The 19,239-nt window shown below is 40.0% G+C and overlaps 2 protein-coding genes across 2 annotated transcripts in view; both read left to right on the top strand.

Annotated features, from left to right (window-relative positions):
• Positions 1-5,067, top strand: part of edem2 (ER degradation enhancer, mannosidase alpha-like 2) — an 11,936-nt gene extending 6,869 nt beyond the window's left edge. Inside the window, exons 7-11 of the mRNA XM_041256662.1 lie at positions 410-551; positions 2,872-2,996; positions 3,474-3,618; positions 4,286-4,407; positions 4,561-5,067. Coding sequence (XP_041112596.1) covers positions 410-551; positions 2,872-2,996; positions 3,474-3,618; positions 4,286-4,407; positions 4,561-5,007 — 981 coding nt within the window. The 3' untranslated portion in view covers positions 5,008-5,067. The remainder of the gene's footprint in view (positions 1-409; positions 552-2,871; positions 2,997-3,473; positions 3,619-4,285; positions 4,408-4,560) is intronic.
• Positions 5,068-6,808: 1,741 nt separating this feature from the next.
• LOC121319334 (short transient receptor potential channel 4-associated protein-like) lies at positions 6,809-18,933 on the top strand. The gene is made up of 19 exons (XM_041256661.1): positions 6,809-7,035; positions 8,555-8,683; positions 8,950-9,066; positions 9,534-9,588; positions 9,952-10,007; positions 10,116-10,244; positions 10,342-10,543; positions 10,935-11,123; positions 11,427-11,569; positions 11,702-11,830; positions 11,974-12,032; positions 12,162-12,263; positions 12,554-12,637; positions 12,963-13,053; positions 13,206-13,346; positions 13,457-13,568; positions 15,400-15,512; positions 15,748-15,954; positions 16,310-18,933. The coding sequence occupies exons 1-19, from the start codon at positions 6,910-6,912 to the stop codon at positions 16,445-16,447; spliced, it is 2,322 nt and encodes a 773-aa protein (XP_041112595.1). The 5' UTR covers positions 6,809-6,909; the 3' UTR covers positions 16,448-18,933.
• The last annotated feature ends 306 nt before the right edge of the window (positions 18,934-19,239 follow it).

Raw genomic sequence — 19,239 nt, 5'->3', positions numbered from 1 at the left:
GCGCACACACAAGCATATACATACCACACAGGCGTACACACACTAGCATACACACACACACATGCACGTGCGCACACACAGGCATACAAAGACACAAGCACACACAGACACACACAGAGATGCCTCCCCAACTCCCAAACAATGGCTGTGCTGGTAGGACATAAATGCCCGATTCACTTAATTACTAAACTCCCTGGATCAGATTCACTATATTGAAGCACGTGCTGAAGCAAAGAATAGGTTTCTGGGAGGGATGATACAATTGTAAGGGTTGTTTCTTGCTAGGTTCTTACCATCAAAAATGATTTTTGGACACTAGCTCTTTTAAAATGCTTGCTTACTAGTAATTTCAGCACAGTGAACATTGGAGGAATGATGATCCCAGTGCTGTCTGACTGTCCTTCCTCAGGTTGGGAACCACATTGACGTGTTCAGCTCCAAATGGGTTGCACAGGACGCAGGGATAGGAGCGGGGGTGGACTCCTACTTTGAGTACCTGGTAAAGGGAGCCATCCTGTTACAGGACGAGGAGCTGCACTCCATGTTCTTAGGTGAGAACACACACACACACAGGCCATCACTTGCCAAATGTGCTGTAAACAACTGTGCTTTTGCATGACTTCTCCCTGCAGTGGATATCACAGATAAAAACAGATTCAATTAAAACAATTTTGATTCCAAAATCAATGTATCAGCACTCTCCAACACAATAATAAATATACATATTTTGGTTGTCCATGCAAACAAGTGTCCTGCATTAGCCTCCATCTAAATTAGCTGTTGCAATGTGAACATGTGTACAGTAAATTCTAATGAAGTCAAGATTGCTCATGTTTGGCCATTCTGTATGCCAAAACGTCATTACTGTAACTCTTCCATTTTATAGTGATATTTCACACATACGTGCATAACAACACCACCTTCTGGATATAATCAGGATACCATCCTTATTAGGAGGTTAGATTGTTATAACAAAGCTCAAATAAGCCACAATGCAAGCCACACCCAGAAATAGCAATGGGCATGTCTGCTACAGTAGCCTCATTATGGATGCAGCAACCATGACAGCACAAATTATAATTGTGCACTGCAATCCTATCATTCATAATATCATATATATATATATATACAGTGGCTTGCAAAAGTATTCAGACCCCTGACCAATTCTCTCATATTACTGAATTACAAATGATACATTGAAATTTTGTTCTGTTCGATATTTTATTTTTTAAAACACTTAAACTCAAAATCAATTATTGTAAGGTGACATTGGTTTTATGTTGGGAAATATTTTTAAGAAAAATAAATAAAAAACTGAAATATCTTGCTTGCATAAGTATTCAACCCCCACACATTAATATTTGGTAGAGCCACCTTTCGCTGCAATAACAGCTTTAAGTCTTTTGGGGTAAGTATGTACCAGCTTTGCACATAGTGTCGGAGTGATTTTGGCCCATTGTTCTTGGCAGATTTGCTCCAGGTTGTTCATGTGTGGACCGCAATTTTCAAATAGTGCCACAGATTCTCAATGGGATTAAGATCAGGACTTTGACTGGGCCATTGTAGGACATTCACCTTTTTATTCTTGAGCCACTCCAATGTTGCTTTGGCCTTGTGCTTGGTATCATTGCCCTGCTGGAAGGTGAGTTTCATCCCAAGCTTCAGTTTTTTAGCAGACTGAAGCAGATTCTCTTGCAGTATTTTCCTGTATTTTGCTCCATCCATTCTTCCTTCAATTGTAACAAGATGCCCAATCCCTGCTGATGAGAAGCATCCCACAGCATGATGCTCCCACCACCATACTTCACTGTAGGGATGGTGTGTCTTGAGGCATGGACAGTGTTAGGTTTGCGCCACACATAGCGCTTTGAGTTTTGGCCAAAAAGCTCTATCTTGGTCTCATCTGACCACAAAACCTTTTCCCATATCGCAGCTGGGTCACGTTCATGCTTTCTGGCAAACTCTACACATGCTTTCAGATGGTACTTTTTGAGTAACGGCTTCTTTCTTGCCACCCTTCCATACAAGCCAGTGTTATGCAGAGCTCTTGATATGGTTGACTGGTGCACCATTACTCCAGTCCCAGCCACTGAACTCTGTAGCTCCTTCAAAGTGATTGTTGGCCTGTCTGTGGCTTCTCTCACAAGTCTCCTTGTTTGAGTACTGAGTTTTGAGGGACGGCCTTTTCTTGGCAGTGCCTGGGTGGTGTAATGCAGCTTCCACTTCCTGATTATTGATCCAACTGTGCTCACTGGGATATCCAAACACTTGGATATTCTTTTTTACCCTTTCCCTAATCTATGCATTTGTATTGCTGTATCTCTAACTTCTGTAGAATGCTCTTTGGTCTTCATTTTCCTTCAGATTCACAGCCTTACCAATGATCCTTCAACAGTGGGGTTTTTATCCAGAAAATGTGACAGCAACTTTAATGGTTCACAGGTGGAGGCCAATAGTAAGGTAATTGTGTCCTAGTTAGGGCAATTTCTTTCATAGGTGCAAACTGGGAGCTTCAACAGCACAGGGGCTGAATACTGCAAGCAAGATATTTCAGTTTTTTTATTTTTCTTAAAAATATTTCCCAACATAAAGCCAATGACACCTTAGAATAATTGATTCTGAGTTTCAGTGTTTTAAAAAAAAAAATATCGAACAGAACGAAATTTCAATGTACCATTTGTAATTCAGTAATATGAGAGAATTGGTCAGGGGTCTGAATACTTTTGCAAGGCACTGTATGTGTGTATATATATATATATATATATATATATATATATATATATATATATATAATTGTTAATTTGTTTATGAACTGGAGATGCTTAGTTTGGTGTTGGCTGTTAATAATGTGTGTTTGTCCCGTCATCACAGAGTATGACAAAGCAATTCGAAACTACACTAAGTTTGACGACTGGTATTTCTGGGTTCATATGCACAAGGGGACTGTGTCCATGCCTGTCTTCCAGTCTCTGGAAGCGTTTTGGCCAGGGCTGCAGGTAAGAAATACACTAATTAAATACATATTCTAATCACCTTTAGCTACATCAATTATACAATTGTTGTTATTTTATACAATTTTTTTATTATACAGTACTGGAACTCAACATCAAAGCAAGTTGCTGCAATTAGGATCTAGCTCAACAAAAATGTAATGATTTCATTGAAATCAAAAGTTTAGTGTTTCACAAGGCTGTCTATTTTAATAAGAGAAACAGACCTTTCACTTAAGAAGAATATGGCTCCTGGACTTCTCTTCAGGGGCCAGCAGAAACAGATGCATCAAGAAATCAATATCCTGCAGTATTTGGATCTATGTAGCATATGTATAAAAAACACATTAAGAGATATTCTTTTCTAAGAGCCAAACACTTTTACCAGGACCCCAGATAGGTAGGAAAGGATTCATAATCCTAAGATTGTCATGAGTTGTGTTTTTCAGTCCACTGGCTGAGCTTTTTGTGTTGCTGTTTCAGAGCCTGATCGGTGATTTAGACAGCGCAATGAAAACCTTTCTCAACTACTACACAGTGTGGAAACAGTTCGGAGGACTGCCAGAGTTCTACAGCATCCCCCAGGGGTACTCCGTGGAAAAGAGAGAGGGCTACCCTCTCCGGCCAGGTACATTTGTCAGACAATCCAGCTGTTACAGTAGTTAGTTTTCATTATGTATTTTAGCACAAGACAGATTACTTGTTAGGTGGACAACAACAACATTGCACAGCGTCTGCCACTTTCTGTTGAACAGTTTTAGTGGTATATTTTATGGTCCAACTATGGCTGCAAAGTGAGTGATAAGATCTGTCATGCAAGAGACATGGGGCTAGATTCATTGGGTAAATGTTTTTACAACAACAGAGAAACAAGACACTGTTGATCACTAGCTTGGTTTGTCATACAGGTGTAGCTTTCTGCTAGGCTTATTTTTTTTCATTCTGTTGCCACAGAAACCTGCTAATAGCTACTGAGCAAAAAGATTTGGCTACACCACAATATATAGCTACACCATCTCATAACTATGGGGTCCCAGGAAACATCAGCCAGAGCTGTACTGGTGGGATACAAGACTGGGTTGAACAGTTACAAAGAACTGAGTACCAATCCGTAACAGCAATAATATAGAAGATCAATAAGTGTATATACGACATCAATATAAAAACAGTTGAAAATGTTGGTCTTCATGGTACAGTGGTTAAGGTGCTTACTATGGTCACACTCCCCCTCTGCCTGCTACTTGAGGACCGCTTCTCATTTGCTTCAGTGTGAGAACTAATCCCTCTTCCCGCAGAGCTGATAGAGAGCGCCATGTACCTCTATCGTGCCACTGCTGACCCCACCCTGCTGCAGCTGGGACGAGACGTTGTGGAGTCCATCGAGAAGATCAGTCGTGTGGACTGTGGGTTTGCAACGGTAAAGCAGCTCTTATCCAGAGGGGCGGTGCCAGGATTTCTATCCACACTCCTGCAGCGAAGGAGGCAGACAATTACCTTCTGTATTTTTTTTTTTCCGAAACTGATTTGGGTGGTTTTGCGTTCAAGGTTTGTTTGTCCGCTTTGTTTCCAGGTGAAGGACGTGAGGGATCACAAGCTGGATAACCGCATGGAGTCCTTCTTCCTGGCCGAGACGGTGAAGTATCTCTACCTGCTTTTCGATCCCGACAACTTCCTCCACAACGACGGCTCTCACTTCGACATGGTGAGCGGGCCGCACGGAGACTGCGTCCTGGGGGCTGGGGGGTACATCTTCAACACTGAGGCGCACCCCCTAGACCCGGCCGCTCTGCACTGCTGCAGCCGGGCCCAGGCCGAGCGCTGGGAGATAGAGGAGATACTCAGCGGGAAGACGGAACCCCCCAAATCACAAACTTCAGAGGAAATGCATGAGCAAACAGAGAGGATTGTACTACAGGACAAAAAGAAAAGGAAAACGCCAGTCCTGTCCTGCCCCAGCCAGCCCTTCAGCTCCAAGCTCTCCATACTTGGACAAGTGTTTAGTACTCCAAAGACATGACGCCACTACAGTTTTTAAAGTTGCCTGTTTTGACTGCTAATAAAGTTGTATTTATTTCCAGTTATCTTGTGAAAATAAATAACTGTAGGTCAGTATCACCAATAATGTAAACAACAGTCGAACAAAAATATTTTTTTTGAAAATCTGTCATGCCAATTCATCTTCATTTGTTTTTTCATCAAACATTAAGAGGCTGGTATCCTCCACAGAGAATTTTAAAGAAAACAAATAGGGTTATGCACTATTAATACTGATATTGCTGGGCAAATAACAGTTGGAATTGTTTCCTCCGTCCCATTTCCTTGATACAGACAGATCTACAGTACTATGGGTCGGAGGTTTATCAGGGTGAAACACCTAGGGATCTTTGATTTGTTTCACACATCACACATTTGAAGGGTCTCGCTCCACACCCCTCTTACTGCTACCCACAAGGCAGAGCACACGCAGCTGTCGGTCTGTTCCTCCCCACAGGGAGGCACCACATATGCTAGGCTGGAGCTGCTATATTTTCACACTACCCCCATTTGCACTCCCATTGCAACAAAGAGCTATAAAATACAACAGTCCTGCTTTCATGTAAAATGTGATCACCTATGCGAATGTGCTGCAGAATATCAGCTCGGCAGGTTTTTCCCATTGCCTTTTATCAGTGCTATTACAGAGATTCGAGATGTTTGTAATCGTCTACTGCTGTCTGTTTTGCTCAAAGTGATGGAGTGGCATGAATGTCTAAAGTGTGAGTGTGTGGAGTGGCTTGAAACTGTCTGAATTGTGAGTGTGTGGTGTCTTGAAACTGTCTGAATTGTGAGTGTGCGGTGGCTTGAAACTGTCTGAATTGTGAGTGTGTGCGGTGTCTTGAAACTGAATTGTGAGTGTGTGCGGTGTCTTGAAACTGTCTGAATTGTGAGTGTGTGCGGTGTCTTGAAACTGTCTTTGAGGGATTTAAACAACTGGACTGAGAACAGCATGCTTTCCAAGCAGAGTGCAAAGAATATGTTTGTAGAAGAATGTCGCTTTTCTGAAGGGATTGTTTTTCAGTGCTCATCTATAGTACATAGCCGTTTCTAACGAATAGCCTCAGTTATTGAGGAGATACTAATCTCCATCTGGCAGATTTCACAAATGATAACTGGATCCTAACTATCTACCTCATTGCATGTTAAATAATGCATTACACCGATGAAGAAACCAGCCACAAAGTTTGTCTGTTTGATTTATATTCTTAGTTTCAGCTTCTGATCTGTGATCAAATGTAGTTAGAGCAAAGCTGCAGTGGAAGGGTCTTCTTTGCCCACCCTTAATATGTGATGATACATACAGATCAAAGGGTTTCACAAACCCTGATCAGCACTAATCTTGGGCTACCATTCATATGATAGCATTTAGTAGTCCACAGTGAGGGCTGATCTTGGACTGATACCAGATGTTAAACCACCACCACTAAATCCTGCACATATCCAGTAAGGGGTTGTGGGGTGTCAAAGAACACACTATATCATCGTTGTGGTTATATGTCCGTTTTGAAGGCTAAATAGTTTTGCAGCCTAAATTAAATTACCACGTGTGCTGTTTTCTGTTTGAAAGTTTTACCATCTGGTGGACGTTTTTTGGCAAAGTTCCACCAAATTGTCCAACTGACCTGCAAGACCTGTGTTGTTGATTACTGCAGTTCCCCTTAATGGCCAACAGGCAATGCTACATTACAATTAAAACGGTCTGGCAAGCATGTAGCTTTTTTCTAATGCAGTATGCAGTAGCACTGGGCTGATCAGAAGGCTGTATTGTTGTTTATACGCGCAGTTCCACACTGATCGCAGCTGGCGCTGTACCGACTGGGTTTGGTTTATCTCAGAGACGACCTGCAGCTTCCTGTTTGGAACAGTTCATCAAAGAGAGCTAATGGCGTCGGCGGAGTGGTTAGAATCCCATCGGACACGGGAAACCCGGAGTTGCCGGGTCTGGAATATCGTTACCAGGATCCGACAGGGTCAAATTACGGGCCGGGGAATGAACCGGGCTACACAGGTAAGAAACAAGCCAGGGACGAGTGTCTGGGCAGCGGCCTGGTGAGCCCGGAGCGAGTGAGAAAGTGCTATAGGCCGCTTTGAGGCCTGGGACCAAAGTTATAACACATCCCGTGCCGAAGTTGTCAGTCTGCTGTAAAAGGTGTGCCTCGTATGCGTTAGTGGTGTTATGTAGGGTGTTAAAAAATGCATCAGTACGGTAAGTATGAAAAGGTTTACCGAGGCGCTGTATTGGTATTAAGGCTTCTGCTTTTCTGCAACATAACGATTATGGTAGTTATTTAATTTGGCTTCGGTTTTAGACAACTGATTTAAAAAAAAAAATCAAGTGAAAGTGCTCTGTGCCCATTGTTAATGCTTTATTCTATAAATCTAGCAATAAGATTAATCATTCTGTGCTTCTGATTAAACACCACAGATGGTAAATAATGACCACCCAGTGTGTTGCAATGTTTCCCTGCTGGCGAGTGCTAATTTTAAATGATTACATAAATCGAGTACAGACAGTTATCCAGAAGGTGCTTTATAAATCTGGGTCGAATAATTATCATATGGTGACCACTGGTAAATCTAAATAAGAAACCGACAGCGAGGTCTGGTTGGAAAATAAACACTTAATTGTCAGTTATCTTGAATCAAAATCCTTCAGATTAAAAACCGTTTGATCTGTTGTCTAGTCCCAATATATTTCTAAAGCACGTGATTTTATATTGTATGAATTCCGCCTGGTTGCTGCATAAATGCTCTGCTGAAGTCCAGATGATCCAAACATTGGGCTATTCTGGGACTATATTTACACAGTAGCTGGCGAAAATACAGTACTTTTGGTAATTATTTATGGCATGTTGACTGTTGAGTGACGTATTGGCTGTTTTAAGGTAAACCAATTATCCCAATATTTACATGGGATTATTCTTTTAATTGCTTTAAAGTACTGTAAGTTTTTTTTTTTAATGTAACAAATTACTGTAACCTGTAATTGACCCAGAATGTATAGTGTATAAATGTGCAGTGTAGAATGGGTTCCTCATGTATTCTATTATTATTATTATTATTATTATTATTATTATTATTATTCTGAAGCATGCAATAAAGGTTCAATGGTTCAAGCAAAACCCTGAATTAGTACAGTGTCCTCCTTTTGTAACGCACTTGTTGTCCCTGGCATGGTGCTTTAGTTTCATTAGGTAAGGAAGAGGGAGTATTTATAAAGAAGATTGCCTGTCATAGTGATCTTTCAGGTAAATCAGACGCAGTGAGTCACGATTGCATTTCTTACTTTTGGCTCATTTTTGTCTTCAACTGTGTCTGGTTGCTGTATATGGAGTGTTGAAGTTATAGTGCTGAGTTTAAGCATTGATGTTGGATTATCGGTAAGCAGTTGACAAATGCACACACGATGACTCTAACCATACCATGCATTAGAGTGATGGATTATGTTTGTCTGATGCAGCTGTTACCGCCACAGGGCAAGGTTTTTGCTGTGCATGTATTTATAGAAATGTGTTTAATTTTTGCAGATTCCAGAGGCTTTGCTAAATGATAGGGATAAAAAAGCAAAATGGTATGGTATCCCAGTTCTGCTGCAGAAGCTGTATGAAAGCAGTGACCCCAACAGCGACCTTTTGCAAACCCACGTTTTTCTCAAGGTAAAGCACACCAGTTACCCCTTTATTTCTACAAACAATTCTGATGAAAAAAGTGCACGTTTGAGTCCTTTCAATTAACCTTTGATGCTGGCTACATTTGACAACTATTTCATTTTGATACTGCAGTGGTGCTTTGATAAATCTAGTCCAATAGACTTCAGAGTAATATATGCCACTGTTTAGTCTGAGGGTGTCTAGATGTCTCTTTAAAATCCCAGTATGTTAAAGAATTTAATAAAAAATGTGTTTAAAATGTGTGTGTGCAGGAGATCTCTTCCTTACTGTCCATGGAAGCCATGACATTTGTAACAGAAGACAGAAAGACTGCACAAGAGTCCACGTTTCCAAACACATACACCTTTGATCTTTTTGGGGGAGTTCATGTAAGTTTGAAACTGTGCTTTAGAGATCATTTAAACATGTATTTGTATAAAGCTGTCCAGGGAAATGCAGCAGGTAAATTGAACCTGCCTGTGCGTTAAAGCTGTGCAGTCAACTTCAGTCACCTGCATGATAAAAACTGCAGAAATATGCATAGTGAAGCAAATTCCCTTAAATCACTGTTTGTTTCAAATAGTGGTCGGGTAAATTTTTTAAACTGTTTTCAACATCTTTACTGTGGATATGCATAAAATAAGTGTAAGAAATGCTTTCATTTATGTGATCCATTCCTCACATAGGACTTAATGCATTTTTATTTTGTATCCTACATTAAATGAAATCACACTTCTAACAACATGAGTGTTGGTCGCTGTGCTTACTGTGGATTTCGTTTCTGCTATGAGTGACTGTTGCTTGTTGCAGGTTCATTAACTGTTGGCTGTTTTTTTTGTTTTTGTTTTTTTTACAGCTATTGGTAGAAATCCTTATGAGACCCACACTGGCGACACAGAAAAAGAAGCCAAGTAAGAAACACACTTGCTGTGGCCCACAATTTGATAATATACAAGTATCTAAGTACATATTATAGCTTAGACAGGATATTTCAAGTTGATTTTCTAGCTGCTCTGCATCTGGTAAATTGACTGAGAATCTGGTAGTATTTACAGAAAGATAACGATATTGTTTGTTGGCTACTTAGAAGACTAAGACTAAATTCAGTAGAGCAGAAAGTAGTTTAAATGATTTTTTAAAAATGCTTCTCAAATTGGTTTGCCATTACCTTTTTAAAAATCAATCTTCTACATAAGTGAGCTATCCCTATTGTCAATTTCGTAATCATTTGTTTGAGCTTATACTAATTTTGTTATTAAATGTTTCTCTTGCAGTGAGTGATGACCTCATTAAGGACTGTCTAAGCATTTTGTACAACTGTTGCTTATGTGTAAGTAATGTTAGGCTGCGATCTTGTCGCTTCAGTTTCATTAGTATATTTGATACCTTGATTGCAACTGCACAGTATCCTTTCTAAGTATCCTTTCTTCTTCATCAGACGGAGGGTGTAACAAAGAGCCTAGCAGCGAGGAGTGACTTTGTACTGTTTCTGTTTACACTGATGACAAACAAAAAGACATTTTTACAAACTGCTACACTAATTGAGGACATTCTGGGAGTTAAAAAGGTTGGTAAAAAGATCAAACTCTGTTAACACATGATACAGTGCAATGCATTTTACAAGCGTCTTGAATCCTGAAGAACTGTTTGTTTGCCTTATAAAGGAGATGATCCAGTTGGACGACATTCCTAATCTAGCAGGTTTGGTGCAGAGCTTTGACCAACAGCAACTTGCAAACTTCTGCCGGATTCTCTCAGTCACTATTTCAGAGCTGGACGTCGGCAACGATGACAAGCACACCCTCCTCGCCAAAAATGCTCAGCAGAAAAAGAACTCCAGCCCCTCCCGGGCAGAGATAAACCAAGGTAAAGGATGCCTCATGAGTTGGTTTTAATTGTGTACTAAATCATCACAACCTTGCCTGTCTTCATATTAAGCTCTAGAAAGTTTTTTTTTTAAATAGCCTTTTCAAAAAATGAAACGAAAGCAAATTATAATATAGTTGAACTATTAATATAAGTTTTGCCTACGGTATGTTTTACATCATTTTATGAATGGCTCATATACATATCCTGTAAGGTATAGCTAGCTGTCACATTGTTAGAGCGTGATTCTGCCTCCTGACACCCAGGAGAGAGGGTGTTTTGTTGAAGAGTGTGATATCTAATTTGGTAGGAGCAGGAAGTTATGATTTTTATTTTTTTCTTTGACATGTATCTTTAAGTCTGTGTGATTTGTGAATTGTTTGTTTCTCAGCCACTGTCCTGAACATCCCCGGGTTTATTGAGCGGCTGTGCAAGTTGGCCACCCGGAAAGTGTCCGAGACCACAAGCTCGTCTAACTTCCTTCAGGAGCTGGAGGACTGGTACACGTGGCTGGACAACGCGCTGGTGCTTGATGCTCTCATGCAGATGGCCAGCGTAGAGGCAGAGCACAGCAGCACAGGTAAGCTTCGGTACCATTTACTGGGAATGCAGAGACTCATTTTTGGTGAGACGGCAAGCATGCTGAATTAAAGCTAACTTATAAAAAAAGGTTTTGTTTACAAAAAAGGTGTCCTATGGTTGAAGTGTTTCAGATTTATGGATAGAGAACCCTCTTAACCTTCTGTATTTGCACTTTATCACACTGCTCAGCTTGAACATTTATGTGGTCTCAAAAGCTAGTATGTTTTGTATATTACTCAGCTGCACTTATTAAAAAGGTACCGCCAAGAAAACGCATTTGTTTTACCTTGACAATTTTCAGAATCCTCAGATGAAAGCTCTTTGGCTACCAGTCCCCAAAGGCACCGTCTGCCACAGTCCATGAAGATCGTACATGAGATCATGTACAAAGTGGAGGTGTTGTATGTGCTCTGTGTCTTGCTAATGGGTCGACAGAGAACACAGGTAAGAACTGCAGAATTCAGTCAGTGTGTTGGATGAGTTTGAGTCTCTGTGTCTTCCAGTTATTTCAGTCAATACAGAACACATTGCATTGCACTTTGTGGCGAATGATGTCATTGGTATTTCTTCACCTAGGTGCACAAAATGCTGGCTGAGTTCAGGCTGATCCCCGGCATCAATTATCTCTTTGATAAACTCATCTGGAGAAAACCTACAACAAACCATGTGTTGCATGGGCAGAACCAGAACTGTGACTGCAGTCCTGTAAGTACACAACGGAAAGATACAACTGGGCATTAACATCCATGACAGAATACTAATTGAACTCTTGTACCTAAAATTCAGAAGCAACCACGAAAGTAATCTTGTTTTGTTCGAGCGTAACTTTGTGTTCTGCATTGTGACAGGAAATTTCCATGAAGATCCAGTTCCTCCGATTACTCCAGAGCTTCAGTGACCATCACGAGTAAGTAAACAAGCATGTCTTCAGGTTTGTGCTCTTTGGAACTGCCTGTAGGTGCACAGGTTCTAAAACCTTCAGTCTTGCGTTGGAAAGCCCAGCTGCAATCATTGACTATCTTCTTTTCAATTTTAGGAACAAGTATCTGTTGTTGAATAATCAGGAGCTCAATGAGCTGAGTGCCATCTCTATGATGGCTGACATCCCTGAGGTGGAGGCAGTGGTCAACACAGACAGGTAAGCTAGCATTCGGAGCGGGGCAGGATTGACTTCCCTGCTGGAAGATAAGGACTAGATATGTGCAAGGCTTAATTTAGTTGGCACTACTCATTTATGATGAAATGAATGATTTATCTATTTTATTCAATCTGTAGAATTCCAGATTTGATTCATTACTGAAGGGTGTATAAGTCTTCTGTTCAGATTATATACAGCGCAGCATCAGATACATTTTGAAGGGAACATGGCTGAATTTAAACATCTGTCAATGCAATATTAAAAAACTGTTTTTGTTTTTTCTTGAACAGGAGTCTTGTGTGTGAGGGGAAGAGAGGTCTACTAACAAGGTTACTATCAGTCATGAAGAAAGAACCTGCAGACTCCTCATTCAGGTAAATCCCTGTTCCATGTTTGAAACTGCATTGGTTACACCCTAGCTACCCATTGCAGTGATGCACAGTATTTAATGGCGTTTCCCACCTGTACATAAGCTACATCTTGAAAAAACTCTTTGCATTAAGTTTAAGACTGTGTCAGAATCTTGGACATGACGTTATTTATATTTAATATGTGCAATTGTATAAAATATATTTAACAGGGAGAAATTACAAAGGTCATTTAGGCACTATTCAGAAACGTGCATGAGAAAAGGTAGGTGCATTTCATATGAGATGCTCCTGAAGGAATGGCTGGTGTTCATATGTCTTGTGTGTTTAGGTTCTGGCAGGCGAGAGCAGTGGAGAGCTTCCTGCGGGGCGTCACTTCCTATGCTGACCAGGTGTTTCTGTTGAGAAGGGGGCTTCTGGAGGTAGCGTGTGAACATGTTGCTGTCGTTGCTTTTTAAAGAGCTGTACTCTGCGTCATAGTGACGTGTCCCATTGGTCACTTTACAACGTTCTTTACGGAATTTGTTTAGGAAAACTTGGCTGGATCTATAATGGTCCTTTCCTCTCCCCACAGCACATCCTGTTCTGTATCATTGACAGCGAGTGTAAATCCAGGGATGTATTGCAGAGCTACTTTGACCTGCTAGGGGAGCTCATGAAGTTTAACCTTCTCGCCTTCAAGAGGTTTAACAAGTACGTTGACACGGAGGAAAAGGTAACTTGTATTAAAGATTGCAATTCCAGTGAACATGTGACTGAACCTATTAGCTAGAAGTAATTTTTTATTCTAAGAAGAAAAACTTCATTTGAGTTTTTTCTTTTTAGTTCCAGATTTTCTTGAATCAGATCAACAGTTCCCTGGTTGACTCCAACATGATTGTTCGCTGCATTGTGTTGTCACTAGACAGGTTTGAGAGCCAAACAGAAGACGTGAAAGGTACTGACTGTCCTAAAATCCTACACACAAGTAGGCATACAATCCCATCACCATTATTATTATTCTTGTTGTTTATTGATTTAATTACGATGTGTGCTAGAAGTATATACAGTACCAGTCAAAAGTTTGAGTACACTTGCTGGAAACTAGGTTTTTTTCATAATTGACATAATTGATTTAATGTTTTACGTCGTATATGTTTCTGTAAATACTTGAAAATGAAAACACTACAATATACAAAACACAATCATAGGGAGTATCAAAGCAATGTTCAAAAAAATTGATAATTGTCTCTAAATCTTGGATTCCTCAACATAGCCACCCTTTGCCTTAATAACAGCCTCACAAACACAAGGCATTCGGTTAACAAGTTTCGGCAGGAAATCACCCAACATGTCTTCCCAGCTCTTCTGCAGCAGTTCCCAGAGATGTAGGGCACTTGTGGGTAGCTTTGCTTTGACTCTTCTGTCCAGTTCGTCCCATACAAGTTCTATGGGATTGAGGTCTGGAGACTGGGCAGGCCAGGTCATTAGTTTGAGTTGTCCTTCACTTTCCTTCTTCAACTTTGAGGTGCGTTTCTGATCATTATCTTACTGAAGAATGAAGGACTGCCCAACTAGCCGTAATCCTGATGGAATGGCATGCCTCTGAAGTATGCTATGATAGCCATGCTGGTTGAGCTTGCCATGGACTTGGTAAAGATCACCAACTCTGTCACCAGCAAAGCAACCCCAGACCATGATACTGCCTCCTCCATGCTTGACAGTGGAAACCACACATGCAGAACTCATGCGCTCACCCTCTCTGCGTCTTACAAATACTTGGCAGTTGGACCCAGATATTTCAAATTTTGACTCATCGGTCCATAAGACCGACTTCCACTCCTCAAACGTCCAGTTTCTGTGTTTTTTGGCCCAGGCATGTCTCTTCCTCTAATTCTGCACTCTTAACAATGGTTTATTTGCAGCGAATCTTCCAGTTAGGCCAGCTTCAACTAGTCTTCTCTGAACAGTTGATGTTGAAACATCTGTACTTTTAGTAGCATTTAGCTGAGCTTGTATTTCGGGGGCAGTTAATTGCCGGTTTTGCAGACTTGTGATTCGAATGAACTTGTTCTCTGATTCTGAGGTCACCCTTGGCCTGCCTGACCTTGTTCAGTCCTCATGAGTGCCAGTTTCTTCAAATCATTTGATGGTCTTGGCCACAGCAGTTACAGACTCTTGCAAAGTTCTTGCGATTTGTCTTAAACGTTGACCTTCATTTATTTTTTTCTTTGCTTAACTGAGTGTATTTTGCCATTTTCTGCTCCTTACATTCAGGAATGACAAACTTGTGCCTATGCTACCTATATTTATAGTAATCATGGACCCTCACCTGTTAACAATAATTGGTGACAAAGGGTTAATTAGGTAACATGCTAGTTAACTCGGAGAACAACTAACAAAGACACTTTTATACTTAGGCCAGTGTTCTAACACTGTGTTATACAATTTCAGACTTTTAACTGACTTGGGCTTCAGACTGAAATCTCCATGCTTTGGGTGACCATTTCATTGAAATTGACAAGATTTACATTTTCATTTAAAAATTTAAATTTTTTAATGCAATTCACTTATGATTATCAGCTTATACAAGTACAAATCATATAGTGAAATATTAAGTGTTTATAGACAAGTTTATACAGGTAAAAGCATAGATAAATCATGAAAAACCTGGTTTCAAGCAGGTGTACTCAAACTTTTGACTGGTACTGTATACACAGTGCGAGATGCATTAAAAGCAAACTTCTGAGACATGAACATTAATAGCATCCTTCCTGTTTGTTTTCCAGTGGTTGAAGTGCTGTCTGAGTGCCGCCTGCTCTCGTACATGGCTCGCGTGGAGAACCGACTAGCCTTCCTTTTTAGACTAATTAATATCATCAATGTAGAGACACTTACACAGGTAAATGCACCTTCCGAACGGTTCCACAAAGTTTTATGTTGTATGTTACATACCGGGGGTCCTGTTCAGCTGTATAGAACTTTGCAAATCGGCTGTAGGCCTACATGTGTTGTTATGTGATTGGTTTATCATCTTATCTGAACTACAGATAGCTGTGGTCATGGAGCCAGACAATAGTAGTAGTGTAGTTGATTTTTGTAACTTGTGGGTTTATTTAAATTGCTGCTCCTTGCAGGAGAATGTGAGCTGTCTAAACTCCAGCCTTGTGATCCTGATGCTGGCTCGGAGCAAAGGAAAGCTGCCATTCTACCTGAACGCGCTGCGGGAGAAGGAGTACGCAGAAAAGTATCCTGGCTGCATCCTCAATAACTTTCATAACCTGCTGCGTTTCTGGCAACAGCATTACCTCAACAAGGACAAGGACCGCACCAGCCTGGAAAATGTGAGTCTGTCCCTGTTCTAGTCTACCTGACTTTCTTTCTACTGTCTTATTTTAAGTTAGAAATCCTCAAGATTTAGCCACCAGGTGGCACCAGTCAGTTGAAGCAGATTGAAATGTTAAACACATTCAGGTGGCAAGTCAGTTCTCCAGTCACACAGCAGGGCTAAGTTACCAGGGTGGTATCAACAGATATAGAAACTCCTGCTTGAAGAAAGATGCTAACCATGATTAGAAGCTGTTTTAGTTTATCAACAGCAAACATCTATTGCAGCACCCTTTTGTTCAGAAGTCTTTTGATGTTGTGTATAGTTCCTCACCCACCTCAGCTAACTCTGATCTCTGTCTCGTTTCCCAGAGCGCCTGTATTTGTTTCAGTTACTGGAAAACAACAGTGTCGGTGCTCCTCAGTCCTGACCGGACATCACCCGTTGCCATAGTAAGCTACATTGATGAGGCCTATTTGGATATTGACAAAGATTTTATGGAGGAATAATCTTGGTGGAGGACTACTGTCAGCAGCAGGCAATACTTCAGAGAACATATCCCAGGCTGTTATTATTCAGGGATACATCATTGTGCAGTGTTTTATGTTGGATGTTGGAAGTACAGAATGTTAACTGATCATTGCAGGTGTGTTTTAACCCCCAGCAATCATTAACAGATTATCTTTTTTTTCTGTTTCTTTCCACAAAAAAATAATAACCTGGGCATTTTATTCAGGGAAATTCAATGTTATTTGTTGGTGTGTTGCTTTAGAACCGTCTAGTGTTTTTTTATTTTATTTTTTTTATTTTTGATATACTATATAAAATATATACAGCTCAGCAAATCTTTAAACGGCAGATGCTTTCCGAAAGGCATGGATCTTTATCCCTATAAATGTGTATATACAGTTACAGTATATACAAATGGCACTGCTTCTGCGCAGCCACATATACACAAATGCTGTCTTGGGACCGCCCATGGATTTGTGAATAAGAAGACTTCTATTTATGCTTGTGGATCTTGCACTCCTGCTGTTTCTGATCGACAAGGTCTGGATTGTCTGCAGCCTAGATCGAACACAGAAATTGAATTGCTGGTGCCAGAGATTACCGGACTACAGTGTGCTTGCTCTTTCTTTTTTCTTTTTTTGGTTTGCTGCAACATTTGCTCATAATCCTCCTTTTTAAAAAAAAAAAAAAAAAAAAACAACATTGCACAGTTTAACCCAATGCTAAGAGTAATTTGAAGTTAACGGATTAGTACACCTCAAATCTTAAATGTATCGGATTTCATTCCTTACAGTCCTTTCCATGATATTTGTGTTTTTGAAAGGTGTTATTGCTATGTGCTTGGGGTTAGAAGGGTTTTTGACTTCAGTCTCTGGTTTGTCCCTCCCAATAACGTTACTTGCTTTGACCATCATAATTTGATTTGTACCGATAGTCTTTAATTGGTGGTGCAGGAAAAAACCTGGTTGGGGTTGGAGGGAATTGCTAGTGTTTCTGTGCGTAAGGTGTGCAGCAAGAAATGACAGGTTTGTTGGGTGAGCAGTTCTGGTGCTGTTTTGAAATGCATATTTTTAAGATCCTAACCAAACACAGTAATGCAGGGATTCTCTTGGTGGCTCGTTCTTCAGTCCAGCCCCACACACATCCCACCATCTCGATCAATAGGGTTACTACATAGAAAGGTTGGCAGTTTTCAACCGTCAACCAGGTGTTTGTAATTTAACTAATTTTAAAAGCAGCTGGATTGTCTGTTTCCACAAAGTTTCATTATTTTTAAATTGTGTTATTGTTGGGGTATTCTTTTCAGCCCGCATCAATCTGAAGGGAAGTCAGAATTGTGATGTTAACCTAAATTTGTGGTAATGGGCTTTAGGTTTAATGAGATACAGTGGTTTCCTTGTGTCATAACTAGAAGGAAACTTAACATCTCTGCTACTTTCTTTTGCTGTAGTACTCTCATTTATAGCACATACCCCACACTGGTGTGCTGTGTGATGTTTGGTCATACTTGTATTCTCTGTATATCGGACATATCTGTTCACATACACCAAAAAAAAAGGGGGGTGCATGGTGGGGATTGAATAACGTACTTGTGTGCCAGATCCAATCTCATCTAGTGTAAAGTGCACCACTCATCTACTCCACCGCTGTTCTCAATAGAAACCTTGCACTCTCTTGACCAATGGGGTTCCATGCAGAGCATTCCTTCTCCTGTTAGCATCTGAAGTCTACTGTAATTGTCTTAGCTGTGTAGCTGTTGTAGCCCAATACGATCCAAGACAAAAAAAAAAAAAGCCATAAAAACACATTATTTTAACTTGATATTTTTTCTTTGTTTTATTTCACAATAGCATTAATATCCTATGCAGTGGACATTAAGATAATGTACTTTTATTAAACTGAGCGCTTTGACCCCTTGATAATTTATATGGCTGGAGTGACTGCTGAAGAAAGTAAGCATACGTATACTTGCACCATCAGGGAGATTGTATGTTCAGTTAGAATTTGATTTGAAGGAAATACTGCAGAAATCTGTTGGTTTTTTTGGTAGTTTTTCCTTTATATAATATCTATCTTAATAGTCTACATGTAGTTATTTAGATCTACATATTAGTTGTAAAACAATATGATGTCCAAACACAATTATTTTAAAGTATGAATCTGTTGCAAAGATTGAATTGAGTTTATTTGTATTTTTATGGAGTGCTTCTGCTTTACCCTGTAGCAATAGAAACTGGTTGCTTGTAGATGCTGTAGACTTTCAGCCTATTTCTTAGGATGATCAAATCTGTGTATCGAGTCCGAATCTCCCTGATCAAATGTAATCGTTGCAGTTATCAGCTGTTCAGTGTTGGTGCTAAACTATAAAATGGATTCCGATTGCATCCCAGAACAGACCTGGGACCAATATAGTTGTATTTTGGTATTTTATTTGTAAACACCAACTATTTCAAATAGTTGAAATATTTTGGAATATATGCTCAAAATAAATCAATTTTGTTTTTAAATATTCAAATATTGCACAGTCAAATATTATTTGAAAATAATTAAATGCAAGTTATTTGAAAACAATATGTGTCTTCAGCTGTTCCCAAATAGTAAATGAATAATCAAAAACTAAAACCTAATTATTACCCTAAATGTATAGTTATGTACCAAGTCTTGCAATTACCACATGGTGGTTGAGGAGGATTTCTAATGATGAAAATGCTAAACATGTTCAATTCAGTAACTTCAAAGCTGGCTATTAAACCAGTGGTTAAAGATATGTCATTGTTTTCAAATATTTACC

The sequence above is a fragment of the Polyodon spathula genome, chromosome 8, assembly GCF_017654505.1.
Source record: "Polyodon spathula isolate WHYD16114869_AA chromosome 8, ASM1765450v1, whole genome shotgun sequence".
In the NCBI taxonomy this organism is placed as follows: domain Eukaryota; kingdom Metazoa; phylum Chordata; class Actinopteri; order Acipenseriformes; family Polyodontidae; genus Polyodon; species Polyodon spathula.
This window is presented reverse-complemented; position numbering and strand designations above follow the sequence as displayed.